This window comes from Platichthys flesus, chromosome 16, assembly GCF_949316205.1.
Source record: "Platichthys flesus chromosome 16, fPlaFle2.1, whole genome shotgun sequence".
Classification (NCBI taxonomy): Eukaryota; Metazoa; Chordata; class Actinopteri; order Pleuronectiformes; family Pleuronectidae; genus Platichthys; species Platichthys flesus.
The window spans coordinates 9,315,316-9,331,795 of NC_084960.1; the positions used below are offsets into that span (position 1 = coordinate 9,315,316).

Sequence of the window (16,480 nt, forward strand, 5' to 3'; positions counted from 1 at the left end):
CTCCAAGGGCCCATCCATGTGCAAACATGCGTTATTCTCAACCATGACACAATGTCAAATCATTTATGGTTCATTATATTAGCGATGCAATACTTTATTGAAATTAAAAATTAGAATTAAGTAGGAAATAATTATTTCAACAGCAGGGTAAAATTAAATTACAAGCCTGCATCAGGATGTCTATACAACAGTTATACTACTACTACTAATAATAATAATAACGATAATACATGTTTGTGTCAATAAGTAGAAATGTGGGAAGCGATTTGTTGTCTCGAGGGATTTTGTTGCAAGCGCGTGACAGCGATGCATCCTTAACACACATGTCAACATACGTGTGGACAAACATGTAGACAAGCAAACATGTCAGATACAACACAGGATGTTTGTTTCGTGCTCACATTAATAATTTTTAGACATGTTCAGTGTCAGTGGTAAACAGCGCTGGCTGTAAGTCACGTGTGCTCCTCTCCCAAGCGCCGATTGGCCGAGCCGCTCAACGACGGCGCGACCTGCTCCCCGATTGGGCCCTGATCCGCGTCAATCACCGTCGTCACCGCCCTCTGATAATGCAGCATGGGCGAAAATAGCAGATCGGAAAGCTACAGCTGAGGAAGCGAGGCGCTCTACCGTCAACGATTTAGCACGATTGTGGCCAAGGTGAGTGAACCGATGTCGCGCGGGTAAACGCGCCGTGCGTCGGCGGCTGTGTCCAGCTGGATGTTGTCGGGCAGACAGGCGCAATGTGGCGGCTGAGGGGGACGTTAGCCACCTGGACGCAGAGATGCTAACCCACATTGCTGCAATGAGCGAGGACGGAGGCTTCTCGCCACGTTAAGCTAGCTCGAAGGCTAAACCGCTACAGCCGCTGTCAAGCGCGTAAAAACTGCGAAATAAGACGCAGTCGACAGCATAAATACAAATCCTCCATTATAGAAGCTTGCATGTCTTTGTCAAGGTGACCGCGACGTCTTATATCTGAACTCGAGACCTTTGCGGTCGATGTTAGCTGTGGTTGAGGTTAGCATGTTAGCATTTGAAGCTAAGATGACTGGTGCGGGGAGCAGAGTCCAGCCTGTGTGGAGGAGGCTGCCCCGCTGCTGTTAGGTGTTTATAACGATGGTTATTAACCCGGAGAAGTGGTAACCGGCCGAACCAGGGAGCTAACTAGTTGCCTAAAACTAACTAAACTAATAGAGGGATTTTAGAAGTGACAGCAGTAACGGTGCTGCCTTCAAGCGCTCCCTCTAAAGTCCCCCATCTGCAATCCACGAGTGAACACATGTGCGTTCAGGTGCTCCTGTAAATAATCATGTTGTAGCAACTGTGTTTGCCCTTTCGTGGCTGACTTGTGTGAGTGTGTGTTTTACAATGAGAAGATCCAGTGGCTGTAGTGCCAACAAATCAGTTGTATTGATCATTCATTGGCTAAAAGATAGTTGACTATTTAAATTAAAAGTAATGTTTTAAATCTGTCTGGGTAAATCATCTATCCAAAGATCTGTACATCGCCATTGGATTCGACCTTTCTATATCATATTTACAATGTTTTTGGAAGCTCTTGAAGTCATCACATGTAACCCACTGTTGTCACTCAGGTGTAGTTTACCCTGTGTGATCTGAAGTGATATGGACACAAACATGTAATATCAGTATTTGGTGATATTACTATTAAACGGCCAAACATTTGCTGTTTTGTAAATAAAATGGCAGAGAACCGTAGAAGACTTAAACAAAGGTTTTTGTTGATCCCAACTGTGCAAAACCCTGAGACGCATAGTTTACTGCCAAAGAGTAATACTATCTTGCATTTATGTAGTCCCTTTCAAGAGACCCAAGGACTGTACATGTATTTATCAACTCATTGTTACAGCTCTAATCACCACACCTTAACTAAGTGTGTTTAGTTTTTATTGACCAAGGTGGGGGGAACTATTTTGATACTTATTTCCTGAAAGGATTTAATCATAACCTCAAGACAAAACAACACAAAAGCACCATACCTTTTGTGTTTAAAATTTCAGGACAACCCAAACTTTCAGATGCTCTTTCACTTCAATACAAGACATGTTTTGGGGGGGGATTTGCAGGTGTTTTGTCACTTACATAAAATCTATATATTTTAAACGCAAGTGCTTCAGAAAGCTGGTAAGATTAGATATTGTTAGGAGTCTGGATATAAGGATGAATAAAAATGATGACTCTTGAGTCTACGTTAGGGCTGAACGATTAATTGTATTTGCATCATTAGATCTAGGAGTTAATGATTACTGCATCAGTTTTACAAGATGACTAAAACAAGACGTTTTCTGACATGACCTGCTACTAAAATCCGGAGTTTGGTTACGGAATTTTCCCAAGAGTTTGCCTTCCACACATGCATGACACAGCGAGAGGTTCTCTGCACAGACACGCTCACAACAGCAACAAACCCTCAGCATTATTCAGAAGAGAGGCGGAGCAGCCGGGTGCAGCAGACAGAGGCAGGAAGTGACGTATTAACTCACAATTCACAGGCCCGGCGTCAGCTCTTTTCACCACTAACCCTCTTGACATCTTCTTTGGTGTCTTTAACGTGTGTGTCACCGTTTTTTTATCTGGAGATATTTGATTTATTTTTGTTCTTTTTTCATTTTTGCCGTAAAAAATAACCCCACCCGCTTGTGGTGAATCCAGACGTTGATGTCTCCTGGATTTCTACAGGCTTTATACGAGGAGGCCAGGATGAGAAAGTCGTCAGAAACTGTGGATCTTCTCACTCTGACATTTGCCTTCACACTTGCACCTCCTCCGAAGTAAATACGGAGGAACTGCAGAGTTCAGGGCTCATATCTAAAAGCAGCCATATTAAAGCAGCCACTGGTATCTAAGCCTGCAAATAAAACATCTAATTACAGTTTTTACATATTAATCACAGAGTAATTACTTGCAGTGGTTTAAGTGAACAGTGTTTTAAGTAAAGTGTAAGGTTATATATTAATACCTGAGTCTAACCGTGTCAGTATGTGTTGGACATAAGGGGATTTGACTGAGTCATCGGCAGTGTTATCGATACATGGAGATTTGCAGAGAGAGTAAGTGCAGCCGCAGGCCTGTCAAACTACAGCAGCAGCATGCACAGATGTCCACACTGGTAGGCTCAGCTAATTTTGATACTTAGATTTATGAGTAGATTCCTCAAATGATCTAAACATTGGCTCATTGTCAGTGTAGCTGCTGAGACGTTTAATATATAAGTGTGAACATTAAAAACTGTCTGTGAAATAATAAAATGACAAATTGTCGCGACCTTATAATCAAGTCAAACACCTGAATTCCGCTAAATACAACAACAATGCTGCCTGGTCCTAGCGGTAGCATCACTGCAGTTAGCTGTGTGGCTGTGCTCTGTGTCTTTCTTAGTCGTATCAGTATCAGCAGCAAGTGAAGGTCAGAATGCCCTTGTTCGTACAATGCTTGTTCAGGCCTCCTTCTATCCTCATGACGTCACTGCCCACTCTGATGAGCACAACACTTATGCCGCTCCATGCCTTTTTGGTGTTGTGTTTTTTAGTGCAGTACAGTAAAATGTACATGATGCATTGCCTTCACTGTCGGTGGGGGTTGTGTTGTGTTCGGGGCACCTTGACAACACCGGGAGTAGATTGAGGCAAAAGGGGGACTGAATGATTGCTTTACTCACTGCTCAGTCAGCACTGAAAACATTTTGTCAGCCTGCTGCCTTTTGTAGAAAATGACACGTCAGAAGTCATTCACCGGACCGGCTCTGGCAGAGGGTTGCTGTGGAAATGTGCACACACTATTATCTGAACTGAAATGGCCCTTTTAGTGCTCTCAGCTCCACTGTATTTAAAGGGGGTAACTGACGGCTAATGATGCAAATGCATTCCTATTGTCTAGCCGTTTTTTTGCATCTCTCATATTACTGATGACACAATGTACTGTAGGAATCACGCCGCATTACTGAATCAAGGTATCCAGGAAAATACTGGTGTGAATGAATTTGATGTATTGGAATTTGGCTTGTCAGTTAACAGCAGCTGCTTACACCTCATGTCCTCTCAATGATCGTGCCCTCTTCCATCTCATTCACACACCCAACCCTCTGTTCTCAACGTCTGATGCTTGCATAACTGTGGGGACAGCTGCCAAGACCCAGCTGGCTCCTCGGATGCACTCATATCTGTTGTGGAGCCACGTCAGGATATGTGGCCTGGAGAGGTACCTAAGGTAGCACAACCAGACAGGGGTGGTAATAAACACTTAGCTGACGGATTATTTCAACATTAATTAGATCAACACAAGTTGTATCGTCACCACTTTGAACCCCACAGTACTGTGAGGAGCGTTGGGGTGTAGCCATGATCAGAGGACTTGCTATAGATCCCTTTGGGGAATTTGGGTGAACCAGCTTTATTAATTGTTAGTGCGGCTTCATGTTATGTGACTGTTCAAAGAAAATGTATGACACGTGACACCTGGTCTATTTTCCTCTGCAGTGATGTTCCAACAATGCCGATAGTGGATAAACTCAAGGAGGCATTAAAACCCGGCCGAAAGGAGACTGGAGATGAGGGTGACCTTAATAAACTGTTGGCTTCTTCTGCCAAGAAGGTCCTTTTGCAGAAGATAGAGTTTGAGCCTGCCAGCAAGGGGTTCTCTTATCAACTGGATAGCTTAAAGAACAAGTATGTCATCCTCAATCCCAGGAATGAGGGGGCTACAGGGCAGAAGGCAACAGAGCCTCTCCAAATTAAGAGGCAAGGTAAGCTCTCTTTAGACATTTTCCAAATGTACCTTTTTGTGATTTGGGTTATGTTCTAAAAGCTTAGATCATGATTTATTTTTGATGTGTCACAAAATTGACCACACTTTGTTTCAGTCTCAGAGAACATGGTTGGTGGCCAGACCGATGGGATCCCCGGTCCACAGAAGATGCTCTTTCCAGGAAACAAGCTTACCCTCAAATGGGAGCGTGTGTTCAGGGTGGGAGCCGGCCTCCACAACCTGGGAAACACCTGCTTCCTCAACTCCACAGTGCAATGTCTCACCTACACCCCGCCACTTGCCAACTATTTACTCTCAAAGGAGCACAGCCGTGCCTGTGAGTGCCTGTCTCTTTTTCTTCAATGCTGTCAGTGTCACAACATTTACAATCCCTATTTATTATTTCCTAAACACTGCATGGGGACACATAGGTTTAAGTTTAGAAAAAGGCAGTTAGCCTGCATCTGTTAATCTGCATGCAGACATGTTTCACTGAACGTCACCGTGAAATAGAAACCCAAGCAGCTTCAGAAGAACTAACTAACAGCTGCTTTATGCTCTTTATATTGATTGTTGTATTCAGGCCCCGACTCGTTCAACAGTCTATGATCCTTTCAAACGAGCCAAGAAAACTAAAACTCACTGACCTTTTAGTTTGTACAAATAAGCACTGAAACTGGACAAAAACGCATTATTTTCTTCTTCTTCCAGATGAAGCTGCATTTAAATAACCTTTAATACATTCAATAGAATCAGAATAGATAAATACATTTTCAAGACCTGCAAGTGAAAAAGACTTGGAAGTGGTTTAAGCCTTGGAAATTGCGTAAAATGTCTCTAAATGCCTTGAAGGGCAGAATGTTATTGAGACTCACTTTTCTACCTAAACTGCACATTCAAGGCTTATAATCAGTTTTTATTAATATTCGATGAAAAATACCTTAAAATGGATTGTGATGAACTTTCTGTCAGGCTGATTTTTAGCCCCTTGCCTCCAAAACATTTCCCTATTCCTTTCTCTTCTTCTACAACAAAACATCGTCCACTAAAGGAATTTAGATTTACATTTGTGTCGTTGCTCTTGTCTGTGTTTCAGGTCACCAGCCAGGCTTTTGTATGATCTGTATAATGCAGAACCATATCATCCAAGCCTTTGCCAACACAGGCAATGCCATCAAGCCCGTCTCCTTCATCAGAGACCTGAAAAGTAAGGAAGCGACCACCCCTCAACACTGTGGGATTATGTCAGGAATCTCAGCCACCTTCTTGGTTGAATATTACCAGAGGCTAAATGATGCAACAATAGGCCACAGTGTCCCATGTGACGACAGCCAGTAACTGCAGTGCTTAAGTAGAGTGCCGTGGCTGCAGGGTTAGTGACGAGGTGTAAGTTAAACCTTGACATGGTGAGGTACTGTGCTGTAGTCTCACATGAGCCCTCCCTCCCTCCCTACCTGCCTGCTTATGTGCTGCTGCAATCAAGTCTCCACCTCCTGCGCCTCTTTTTCCCTCAGCCGCTCCCTCCCTTCTCCCTCCTCTCCCTCCCCAATGCCCTCTCTGTCTCCTTGTGACTGCAGGATGAGAGGAGCAGCTTTAGCACAAACATGTACAGTCCGTCCCCTTTTAAAAAAAACCCCACCAAAACATGACCCCACAAGTTTCAGAATGTCCCTCTCCATTTATTTAGTTGTTGGAAAAAAAATCCACGTATGTGCTCAGCATCCCCCCCCCCCATCAAAACAGTACAGCACAATGTCATAACATAAAAATCGAAAAGCCTCTACAACTGATGCTGAAATCACTGCAGGATCTCACAGCAGGGAGTCTGTAAGAATGAAACAACAGCCCTGCAGTGTATTGCCAACACATTTCTAATCTTCAGGGCGTCCTCTTTTCTTAAGTTCCCTGAAAAGGTCAATAGCATGGTCTCTTAGTCCTTCTTCCCACTCAAGGGTGACTCATTGTCATAAATCTGCAGGAATGCTATGCTGGGAATGTGCTGATGACCAACCAGCTCATACTTTCCCCTCTTTTCCATTAGGAAATAACAGCAAAGGCACAGCTGCATTAGCTCTAATGTAAGTCTTTTAGACGAGACATCAGGCTGCTGAAGTCACTAAGTGACTGTAAGCTTTTTATTAGATCATTATTGAACTGCTTGTCTGAGTTGCATGAGGTACAAACATTAGAGGCCTCTAAGTACCCACGAAAGAGTAGTCTTTAATCTTTACTGATTATTACTTTATAAATGTGCCTGTTGGCCATGCTTAAATGTCCTTTAATAGATAAATTCCCACTGTAACCTGCTCTAATATACTGTATGAGTGTTTTTTTAATCAAAGACCTTCAGTTAGCTGTCTAGTGGCAGTAACTGTGTGGATCACTTGTCTTTTCATTGTTCCCCTCACTTTGTTGTTTCGTGAAAATGCAGTTTTACACAGTGTTTACAGAACAAAGCATAAGTGATGATGCTGATATTTTTGTCTGTGACAACAAAAAAAACATAACATATCATTTAGCTGACGCTTTTATCCAAAGCAACTTCCAATTAGTGCATTCAACATCTATGAGGGGCCATTCGAGGTTCAGCATCCTGTCCAAGGACGCTTCGGCTTGGGCTGGTATACGAGCCACCGACCTTCAGGTTGGAGGACGACCACTCTACCGCCTCAGCTACCGCAGACCACCACTAAACAGAGACTGACTTTGACCAGTCAGTGGTCAGTCAGTTTATTGAACTCACTACAATGATCATAACCTGCCAATTAGAGGTGCATGAATATTTTTGCTTTGACTCAGTGTTGAGTAATTGTTACAAAGCACCTTTAAAAACATGGGATTAACACAAAGCTAAAAATCCACTTTTGTCTCCCACAGAAATTGCCAGACATTTTCGCTTTGGAAGCCAGGAGGATGCCCATGAATTTTTGCGGTACACCATCGATGCCATGCAGAAAGCCTGTCTCAATGGCTACCCCAAGTAAAGCTGTTTTAATATCATTTATAAATGGTCTCATAAGTTTCTGTTTATGTTATGATTAATAATTTGATCTTTTATTTGTGTACTTCCTGTCTGTAGGCTAGACAGGCAGACCCAGGCCACAACGCTGGTTCACCAGATCTTTGGAGGTTACCTCAGGTCAAGAGGTATTGACCATGTTCGCCAAAAAAATGTTTAACCAATAGAAAACGAAAATTTAACATGAATTTTCACCTTTAATACTTTAAGTATTGCACGATTAATCCATTTCCCTGCAGACGTCAGTAGGTCTAATGTCAATGTCAACAGAATTGTTATTGTGAAAACTGCTTGCTGTAGTTTGAAAGCTGAGGTACCACACTGCACATCTGGATCTGGTCATGGTTGAAGATGCCTCCAGTGAAAACGTTGTTTGGGGAAATTAGCAAGTCATTCTCTACGGTCTCACTGCTTAATTCTTTTACTGTCTCGTTTTGTTTTTTTCTGATGCTCAGCATTAGTTAAATAATCTCGAAACCTCATACATCTCATTGGTGTGTTGACTGACTCAGTAAGTGTTGATACTTTTATAGTCCATGAGATTTGAGATCTGCAAGCTTTAACGTGTTTGTAAGATGCAAAAATGATTTCATCATAGTTATAACAGTTGATATCATGTGGTTCATAAAAGTTGAACAGAGTACTAACCCCTATTGTGAACCTTTGTCATAAACAGGTTTTCTATCTCCAGAAATGACCCCAAGTCACAAAGTCAGATTTTGTTTTTTCGCTTTTGTCTCTCAGTGAAATGCTCTATTTGTAAAAGTGTGTCTGACACGTATGACCCTTACCTGGACATCGCTGTGGAGATTCGGGTAGGTTCACAAGAGTTTAATGTCTCATTTTCATGGAAATATTACAGAAATACTTGATCATTGTTCATTTTAACTTCAACAGAACTCAGTAGATTTCTGTTATTGTCTTTTAGCAAGCGGCAAACATTGTGCGAGCCCTGGAGCTGTTTGTTAAACCAGACGTGTTATGCGGAGAGAATGCCTACATGTGTGCCAAGTTAGTGTCACTTTTTCTAGTCCGTGACATTTTTAATTAGAGCAGAACATCAAAATATTTTTTTATATACATATATATTCATTTATTCACATCCTTTTTGGGTTCAATCTTTTTTTCCCCTCTCTAGGTGCAAAAAGAAAGTGCCAGCAACCAAACGTTTCACGCTCCATCGACCATCCAACGTTCTGACTCTTTCACTTAAGAGGTTCGCCAACTTCAGCGGTGGCAAAATCACAAAGGTTAAAAAGGAAATCCTCAAACAGTCCACCGTTTGAAAGAACTGTCTCATTTCTCAGTGTGTCTAATTTTACCATCTTATTTCTTCAGGATGTCGGATACCCAGAATTCCTGAACATCCGCCCCTACATGTCTCAGAGCTCAGGCGACCCTGTAATGTATGGCCTCTATGCTGTCCTGGTGCACTCGGGGTACAGTTGTCACGCTGGCCACTACTACTGCTATGTTAAGGTGAGGCGACTAGATGCACATTTGCTTCTGCTAAGTTATTTAAAAGTCCCAACGATTTTTGGAGGATTTTCTTTGTCATAGAAACGGACACTAAAGGCAAACAAAAACTGAGGGAAATGGTTTTAAGACTGAATGTAAAAAAGAGACTTAAAATTACAATTGTGTCTTGATTCTTATTTTTTAAAGCATTTCTATCTTTGGAATGTAAAACATGGATTAACATTTTCTTTCTTTGTATTAATAATTTGATATGTATTTTACAGAAGTATCAACTTTTATGATGAAAATTCAAATTGTTTTCTCTCAGGCAAGCAACGGACAGTGGTACCAAATGAATGATTCAATGGTGCACTCTAGTAACATCAAAGTGGTCTTGAACCAGCAGGCCTATGTTCTTTTCTACCTGAGGTAAGACTGAAGCACTGCAACAGATCAGAAAAGATGTCTTATCTGCTCCTCCTGGATGTTTAATTCAATTCAATGTCTTATAGGATCCCTGAAACTAAAAAGAATGGAGAGGGTCAGACCACCAAACAGGGGATGCTGTATCAGGGGAAGAACAGCACGTCGTCTGATCAAATAAAGAGGGCCAACCTGAACGGGCCTCTCTCCTCCCCGCAGGTCACAAAGGTATAAGACATCAGTCATTTGATAAAAACTTTCGGTATATTGGTAAAGGATGTGCCTTATTTTTACAGCGGTTTTCAATGATTTTCGTGCAACTTCTCCTTCTGACAGAAACTTGAGCCTGCACAACTGCGTAAGATCCAGTCTGTGGATGGTGGTTTGGGCCAGCCCGTTTCCAGGAACGGTCTGAGCTCTCAGCCACAGCCCAGATTCTCCAACTGGACTTCATCGTCCAGTGGCCCACCAAAGCCGCCAGGTGGACCCACCGTTATCGACGAACCTTTCAAGAAGCTGAAGAAGCCGTCTCCCCAGAACCAAGTGCAGTCACGCAGCAGCACTCCGACCCCTTCCAACAACGGGGTCAGCAGGACGGAGGGAGATAAGAAGCAAGGTGGCGAGGGCAGAGGCATTGCGGCATCTACCTCATTTAAGTCTCTGTCTGACTCTTCCTCTGCCGACACCTCTGAATCTAAGGTAAGGTTGGCAGTGAAAAAGAACAAACACAAATCTTAAGAGGCAGGATCGAGGTCAATCTTATCTGATCAATTCTATTGTGCAAAGAGAATTACTATATAAACTAGATGTGAGAGCTTTAAGACACAGATTCTTATATAAAATCCTTGTCATATAGAAATTGGTTCTGGAAAAAAAACACTTTAAGGGCATGGAATAACTACCATTTATCCATTTAGATGCAAATTCCATATATTAAATGAAAGGTGTTCATAAAACTGTGAGTCTGTGGCACAGATCAGCCAAAACATGAAAAAGGGTAAATGCTTCTTAATGCTGTGGAAGAGCTTTGTGTAGATCTGTAGCCTGAACCATCAGTAATTTAGAAAAGTATTGTCAGGTTTCAATTATTTTTCCCATGGCCCTCAAGGTTTGATAAAGTCTCAAAAAATAGTGATCATTTCTTATATTTAATCCATGTGCCTGTTTTGTGGCTGAGCGATGCACAGAAGCTTAACCAGGGCCTTATTTTCTGCCAGGACTCCTTGTCTACCAAAAGTGCGCCGGTAGGAGAGACGCCCTCCACCCCTCGGAAAGGCTCCAACGGCCTGTCGTCTCCAGCCAAGAGTGTGGAGCGTTCTCAGAGCACGGAGGAGCAGAAGACAGCGAAAATAAAACCCCCAGCCCTCAACAACATCACATCCGAAGCCACCAGCACCATGTCACCTCCACCAGCCAAGAAACTGGCCCTGTCAGCCAAGAAGGTGAACTTCATTGTCCATCCACAGCAGCACCACTTCCTGTCTTTGTACAAGCTCATGATACCTTGGTTTCCTGTTCCTTACTCCACACTGCTGTCCCAAATTTGACCATTGATTTCAATTTGTAGTTTTATGAAGGCAAGTAAACTCCTTTTCCAAGTTTATTTTCTGCTGTATGTAACGTGTCATTTCTCCAGTGTTCCTGTCTAATCAACCACACGGTAGCACTTGTTTAGAGTTTGTCTTCTTTTCCTTTTTTAGTTTCTTTTTTTCTAACCATTTCTAATTCTTCTCTGCCATACCCTTTCCTCCTTGTTTTCCTCCCTCCATCTTTTCCTGCCATACATTTTTTAATCACCCCCTTTCCTTATTTGATTCTCTTCCTTGTTTTTGTCACATTCATGGCTATTTTCTTTAGACCACCAAGTTTTTATTTATGTCGATAACTGCAGGCTCGCAACCGGAGTCCGAGCAACATTGATGCTCTGCCCCCTTTGTCACGCCAGCTGTCCGGTGACCTCACACATCATAATCAACTTAATCCCCCCACCTTTGGCTCACCTTCTCACGCTCACAGGTACGAAATGCGACAGTAGGAAAACACACATAAAATAAAGATTTGTCCATGTGAAATGACATTGGCAGGGTAAATTCAGATGTTATCCCTTGTTCTCTCTTCAGAGCTGGTCCATTCCATTTCCCTAAAGTCCAGTCATCGCCTTTTGTCCACTCAAGTGGCTCCTTCAAACAGCAGAGCCCTCAGAAACAGTCTCTTCACTCCACACTGCAAAAACCAAACGCCAGCCTTTCTCCGAAAACCAACGGGCTTCACAGTCCCAGCCCAAAGAGCCCCAAGTCTTCCAACAACCTCAGCTCCACGGTCCAAGATCCAGACCTCAACAGCCCTTCAGCTGAAAAGGTCAACCAAAAGAAGAAGAAGAAGAAGAAGCGGCGCCACTCGGAAGTGGAGGGTGACGCGAAGCCAGTGACATCTCCGGCTAAAGTGATACCGGCCATTGTTGTGGAGTCAGCCAGTGAGAAGAAGCGCAAGAAGAAAAAGAAGAAGCGAAAGAGGGAGACTGACAACGAAGACCCGGCGAAGGAGAGGGAGTGCGTCTCGTCTCATCTGGACACAACAAATCAGGAGGAGGATTGGTGTCAGGGCGGCATGTGGAGTCTAACGTCCAATCCCAGTGCAGAACAGTCCAAGCCTCAGTCCAATTCCACAGTTCCAACGCAGGGTGAGTCACCTCAGAAAGAACAGGAAGGGGACTCTGGGTTGTTGAAGAAGAAGAAGAAGAAAAAGAAGAAGATGCAATTGACGGAGGCCCTGCAGGACACAACATCGACATGCTCGGCATCAGAAAGGTTGGTGGACGGCTCTTATTGATACATGTCTTTGTGTCGCTGTTTTGGCCTCTAGAGGGACTGCCTCAGGGATTAAATTCAACTTTTGATCAGTTGTCACTTAGACTCAAAGATAAAGTTATATATTTCAGAGGTCAAAGGTCACGGAGACCTTATTTCAATCTGTGGGGGAAAGTATGAGGAAATATGTGCATGAAAATTGCTCTGGTTAGCGGATTAATACAACCACAATGAAGCTATTCTAGTTCCTCACTATTATTATTGCCCTCCTATCTAAAAATCTCAAGTGCAGGTGCTTCATGACATTTCATCTATGATCACAAATATACAAAGATAACGCTTTGCAATAAGTACATTTCCTTAAAGTACTTTTTTCCCCAACAGCAATTCTGAGGTGAAGGCTGCAGCTGTTCAGGAGGACGAGGGAGAGTCGAAAAAGAAATTAAAGATGAAGAAGAAGAAGCGTCTAAAAGAAGAAGTGAGACTGTGGGAGGAGAGCAGGCGGTGCTCAAACGGGCAAGATGAGGAGCGGGACATGGCGGAGCCCCTTTCCGAAAAGACGATCACAGAGAATGACAAACTGGGAAAACAAAGCACAGGTACGTGAGCGTGGACTCAGATGAACACACACGTAGGTTCACGCTGTGCCATCTACAGTGTGAAATGTGTGACTTTGTTGCTGCGCCAACACAAAACATGTAATATCCTTCTATACTGATCAGCCATTTGCCAAAAATCACTGCAGCGCGACCACAGCCTCTCAGCCTTAAATGCGAGTGACCGGTCGTTTCACAATGACACTAAGAGAGCATGATTTTCATTCATTTCCTCATCTAATTTCATTTTGACAATGTCGTATTCATCAATGCCTAATCTGTGCTATTTTATGTTTTTTTTTTATTCATATCCAGCCTCAGTGGTGGTGTGGGACAGCCAAGTGAAGGACGGCTACAAACGAAGCCAGGCTCCAGCGGCTGATAGAAGTGAGTTAGGAGATAAATCTACGAACCGTGCTGCTCCCGTAGCCTGGGATGGAAAAAAGACGAGTGTTGTGGTAGAGGAGCTGCTGAAGAACGCCACAGATAAGGCCTACGGAGCCAGCGGTGAGAAACTGAGTTTCTGCATACTTAATGGTAATTTTATCCAAACGATTTTGTATGCGTTTACACATTTTGTTTGTGTCCTCTAGTCCTAAGCTGGGATGGAGACGCATCTGCGATCAGTAGAGATGCCATCGAAGACGTACACCACGCAAAGAACGACACTGTGATCGATGAGTGGGATGAAGACTTTGACAGTGGAAAGGTGAGTGGGGGAAAAAAACAGGGACAGAAAATTGTAAGAATAATCTCTTAAATTTGAGTTCCTCTTTTCTCACTTTGTCACCTTTCCCCCCTTCTAAATAAACAGGTGAAGAAAATAAAGAACTATAAAAGAGAAAGCTGGAGGAGTGGCAGCAGCATCTTCCAGAAAATCCAGGACAGGAGGAACAAGTGGTCTGTGACACCCGGAGGGAAGAGAGTGTTTGGAGTCCGGCGCTGAGAGTCCAGAGCGCTGTCGAGATCATGCCGACTGGATATTGAGACAATACTGTATACCAAACTTCTCTACCTTTTTTTTTTTCTTCTTATTTTTTAAACTTTTTTTTATCTTGTGTTCACCTCAGACCCAAATTTAAGAATAGGATTGAGCCAAATGCAGCACAGCAGACTGTTAACTGTTTGACTGACAGCACCTTCACCATCAAGTTCCAACTAACCAACATGAAGACTGTCTTCATCATAGCTGGATTTAACAACTCATTACCCCTTTTTTAATCAGAAACGCATTAGTAGGTGGCTCAAGCTTTTCTTTTTTTTTTTTTATCCATGCAGTATTTAACATAAAAGCCTCACACATCCATGCCACATGAATTACTGTATGTTGGCATCCTGTGAGCCTCAGTTATTGCCCTGCAACTCTGAATAACAATGGAATTCAATTCAGTAAATCTGTTTTAGAGCAAAACCTGTTGCTTTTGCAGACGCAAGGGTTCAGTTAATTGGACATTAAAAAAGTGACCTTTTTTAGATCCTTCGCCCCTGAAATGATACTAAATGGAAATGATCCAAAATGTTTTATTTTATTTTATTTTATACCTCCATCAGCGTTATGGTTTGTTTTTTAAAAGACCAGATGTTGCCTGTTGGTAAAATTAGGGTTTAAATTGGTTCAGAAACATTATACAGTAAGTTTGTTTTTATTTTTGTTCTCTTGGTTGTATGCCATGTTATGTACTGTTTGTTTGATACATTTAAGACCACAAATGAGTGCTCAGCCGAACATTTTCACTGGAAACATTGAAGATCAACACATTAGTGCAACGTTCATTTGCAGAGGAGACGTTGTGGTTGCTTGAGGAAATCGGACAAGAGCATTTATTTTCTACTGTGCAGCTATTCAACTCTGTAGCTCATCTCACCAGTTCCACAGGGCGGAGGCTCTTTCTGGATGTTTTCCACTCTGTAACCAACCTCACCACAGAACCAATGTACTGAAATAAAAGGGTTACATTTTTTACTTCAGGGCACTGTGTTAGACCGGGACTGCCACATGCTAATAATTTATTTCCCCCTTTGTATCTCTATGCAATTTTCTGATGCTCATGCTGGTGACACTACAAACTGGGCTGAGACTCAGGAATCAGACATCCTGTATCGCATCTTCACCTCCGTTCAGACCTCCCCCCCACCGTTTCATACAATGACAAACCACCATTTTGCATCCTGTACATCCTGTAGAAACTGTTTTATACTGAGTATTTCAGGTGTGGAAACCATGGGATCATCTTGCACCAATCCAGACACAGATGCGTATAGAGAAACTAACGTCGCAACAAAACGCTTTGCCAGTGTAGAAGACTGTACAGTCCATCTTGTGCTACCTGTGTTTCCCTCCCAATGCTGTAAAGGTTTGCCCATGCATTTCTATTCATTCTAGAGATGTTGCCTTGAATTGGCTACAAAAAAAGTATAGAATATGATGTTATAAATATATAATTTAAAAGAAAAGACAGATCTTTAATGTGCTACTAATACTTGGATCAGTTGGTGGATGTTAACTTGAGAATTTATCTGCAAATGTGTTTGTTCATTTGTGTAAAAGAGAGTTGTCTGTTTTCATGCAAGACCTTCCTTATGTCACTGTAGTGTGTACAGTACAGGAGAGGCCACGACTGACTGATTTCCATAGGACGTGCTTGTAAGGTGTGACTCTCACTTAGAGGAACGTTTACCATTGTGAACGGACGGTCCACATGTTTGCATTGATGGTTCTATATTTTGCACCACCTTTTCTGACCAAGGAGGAGACCTTTCATAATGAAAAGTGGCTCTTACCACACTAGTTATACTATAAAGGTGCAATAAAGTTGTGACTTTTGTGAGCACATCCTGCAGTTTTCTTAAAGCCTTCGGAAAGTTGGTTAACCGAAGCGTTTTCCCACTTAAGACACAAATAAGACCACGGTAGCATATATTTATTTTTTCATCATTACAATTCCTCTATCTTTGCATTGGATAACAAATATCAGTGATAAATGTCACTTTATATTTCACTGCGCAAAAGAGACAGCCATTGTATGTTCTCGTCAACCATGAAGGACTATACAGGCCAACATTACAATGCAAAATGCTTCAGATTAAATGAGATAAGATTCTATATCTGTCAAATAATGAAAACTTAAGTAAAATGAATCATCAAAAATAAACGATTCATTTTACGATGATAAACAAAAGCAAGCTGATAACTTCAGGATTAATATCTCCATGTGCGGATTCAGAGGCCTGTTATTAAATTTAACTCAGCGGTTTAACACTTTACAAATGTGATTATGCACAAACATTGCAGAAAGGTGATCAACACAGAAAGTATCCAGCTGAGTGACAGTATGGTTTAAACAGTCATGTAGATAAGTAAATATATAATTACATAAACACATCCAAATTTATATTTAACATAAACACAA

General features: G+C 42.2%; 1 protein-coding gene across 2 annotated transcripts; it reads left to right on the forward strand.

Moving 5' to 3' along the window:
* The first annotated feature begins 562 nt into the window (after nucleotides 1–562).
* Nucleotides 563–15,901, forward strand: usp36 (ubiquitin specific peptidase 36). Of its 2 annotated transcripts, none has more exons than XM_062407874.1 (20): nucleotides 563–660; nucleotides 4,500–4,765; nucleotides 4,883–5,104; nucleotides 5,864–5,974; nucleotides 7,645–7,747; nucleotides 7,847–7,914; nucleotides 8,531–8,601; nucleotides 8,715–8,797; nucleotides 8,925–9,036; nucleotides 9,125–9,265; nucleotides 9,573–9,673; nucleotides 9,757–9,895; nucleotides 10,004–10,366; nucleotides 10,885–11,109; nucleotides 11,559–11,683; nucleotides 11,788–12,474; nucleotides 12,859–13,073; nucleotides 13,386–13,577; nucleotides 13,664–13,779; nucleotides 13,885–15,901. In XM_062407874.1, exons 2-20 carry the CDS (start codon nucleotides 4,513–4,515, stop codon nucleotides 14,014–14,016), a joined length of 3,459 nt encoding a protein of 1,152 aa, XP_062263858.1. In that variant the 5' UTR covers nucleotides 563–660; nucleotides 4,500–4,512; the 3' UTR covers nucleotides 14,017–15,901. The 2 variants fall into 2 exon arrangements, with proteins under 2 accessions (XP_062263858.1, XP_062263859.1); XM_062407875.1 differs by having other exon boundaries at nucleotides 11,613–11,683.
* The last annotated feature ends 579 nt before the right edge of the window (nucleotides 15,902–16,480 follow it).

Excerpts from the sequence above, each read along its gene's own strand:
- usp36 (XM_062407874.1), top strand. The coding sequence starts at position 4,513 with ATGCCGATAGTGGATAAACTCAAGGAGGCATTAAAACCCGGCCGAAAG. Across the intron at positions 9,266-9,572 it reads ACTACTACTGCTATGTTAAG|GCAAGCAACGGACAGTGGTA; the intron begins GTGAGGCGACTA and ends GTTTTCTCTCAG. Across the intron at positions 12,475-12,858 it reads ACATGCTCGGCATCAGAAAG|CAATTCTGAGGTGAAGGCTG; the intron begins GTTGGTGGACGG and ends TTTCCCCAACAG.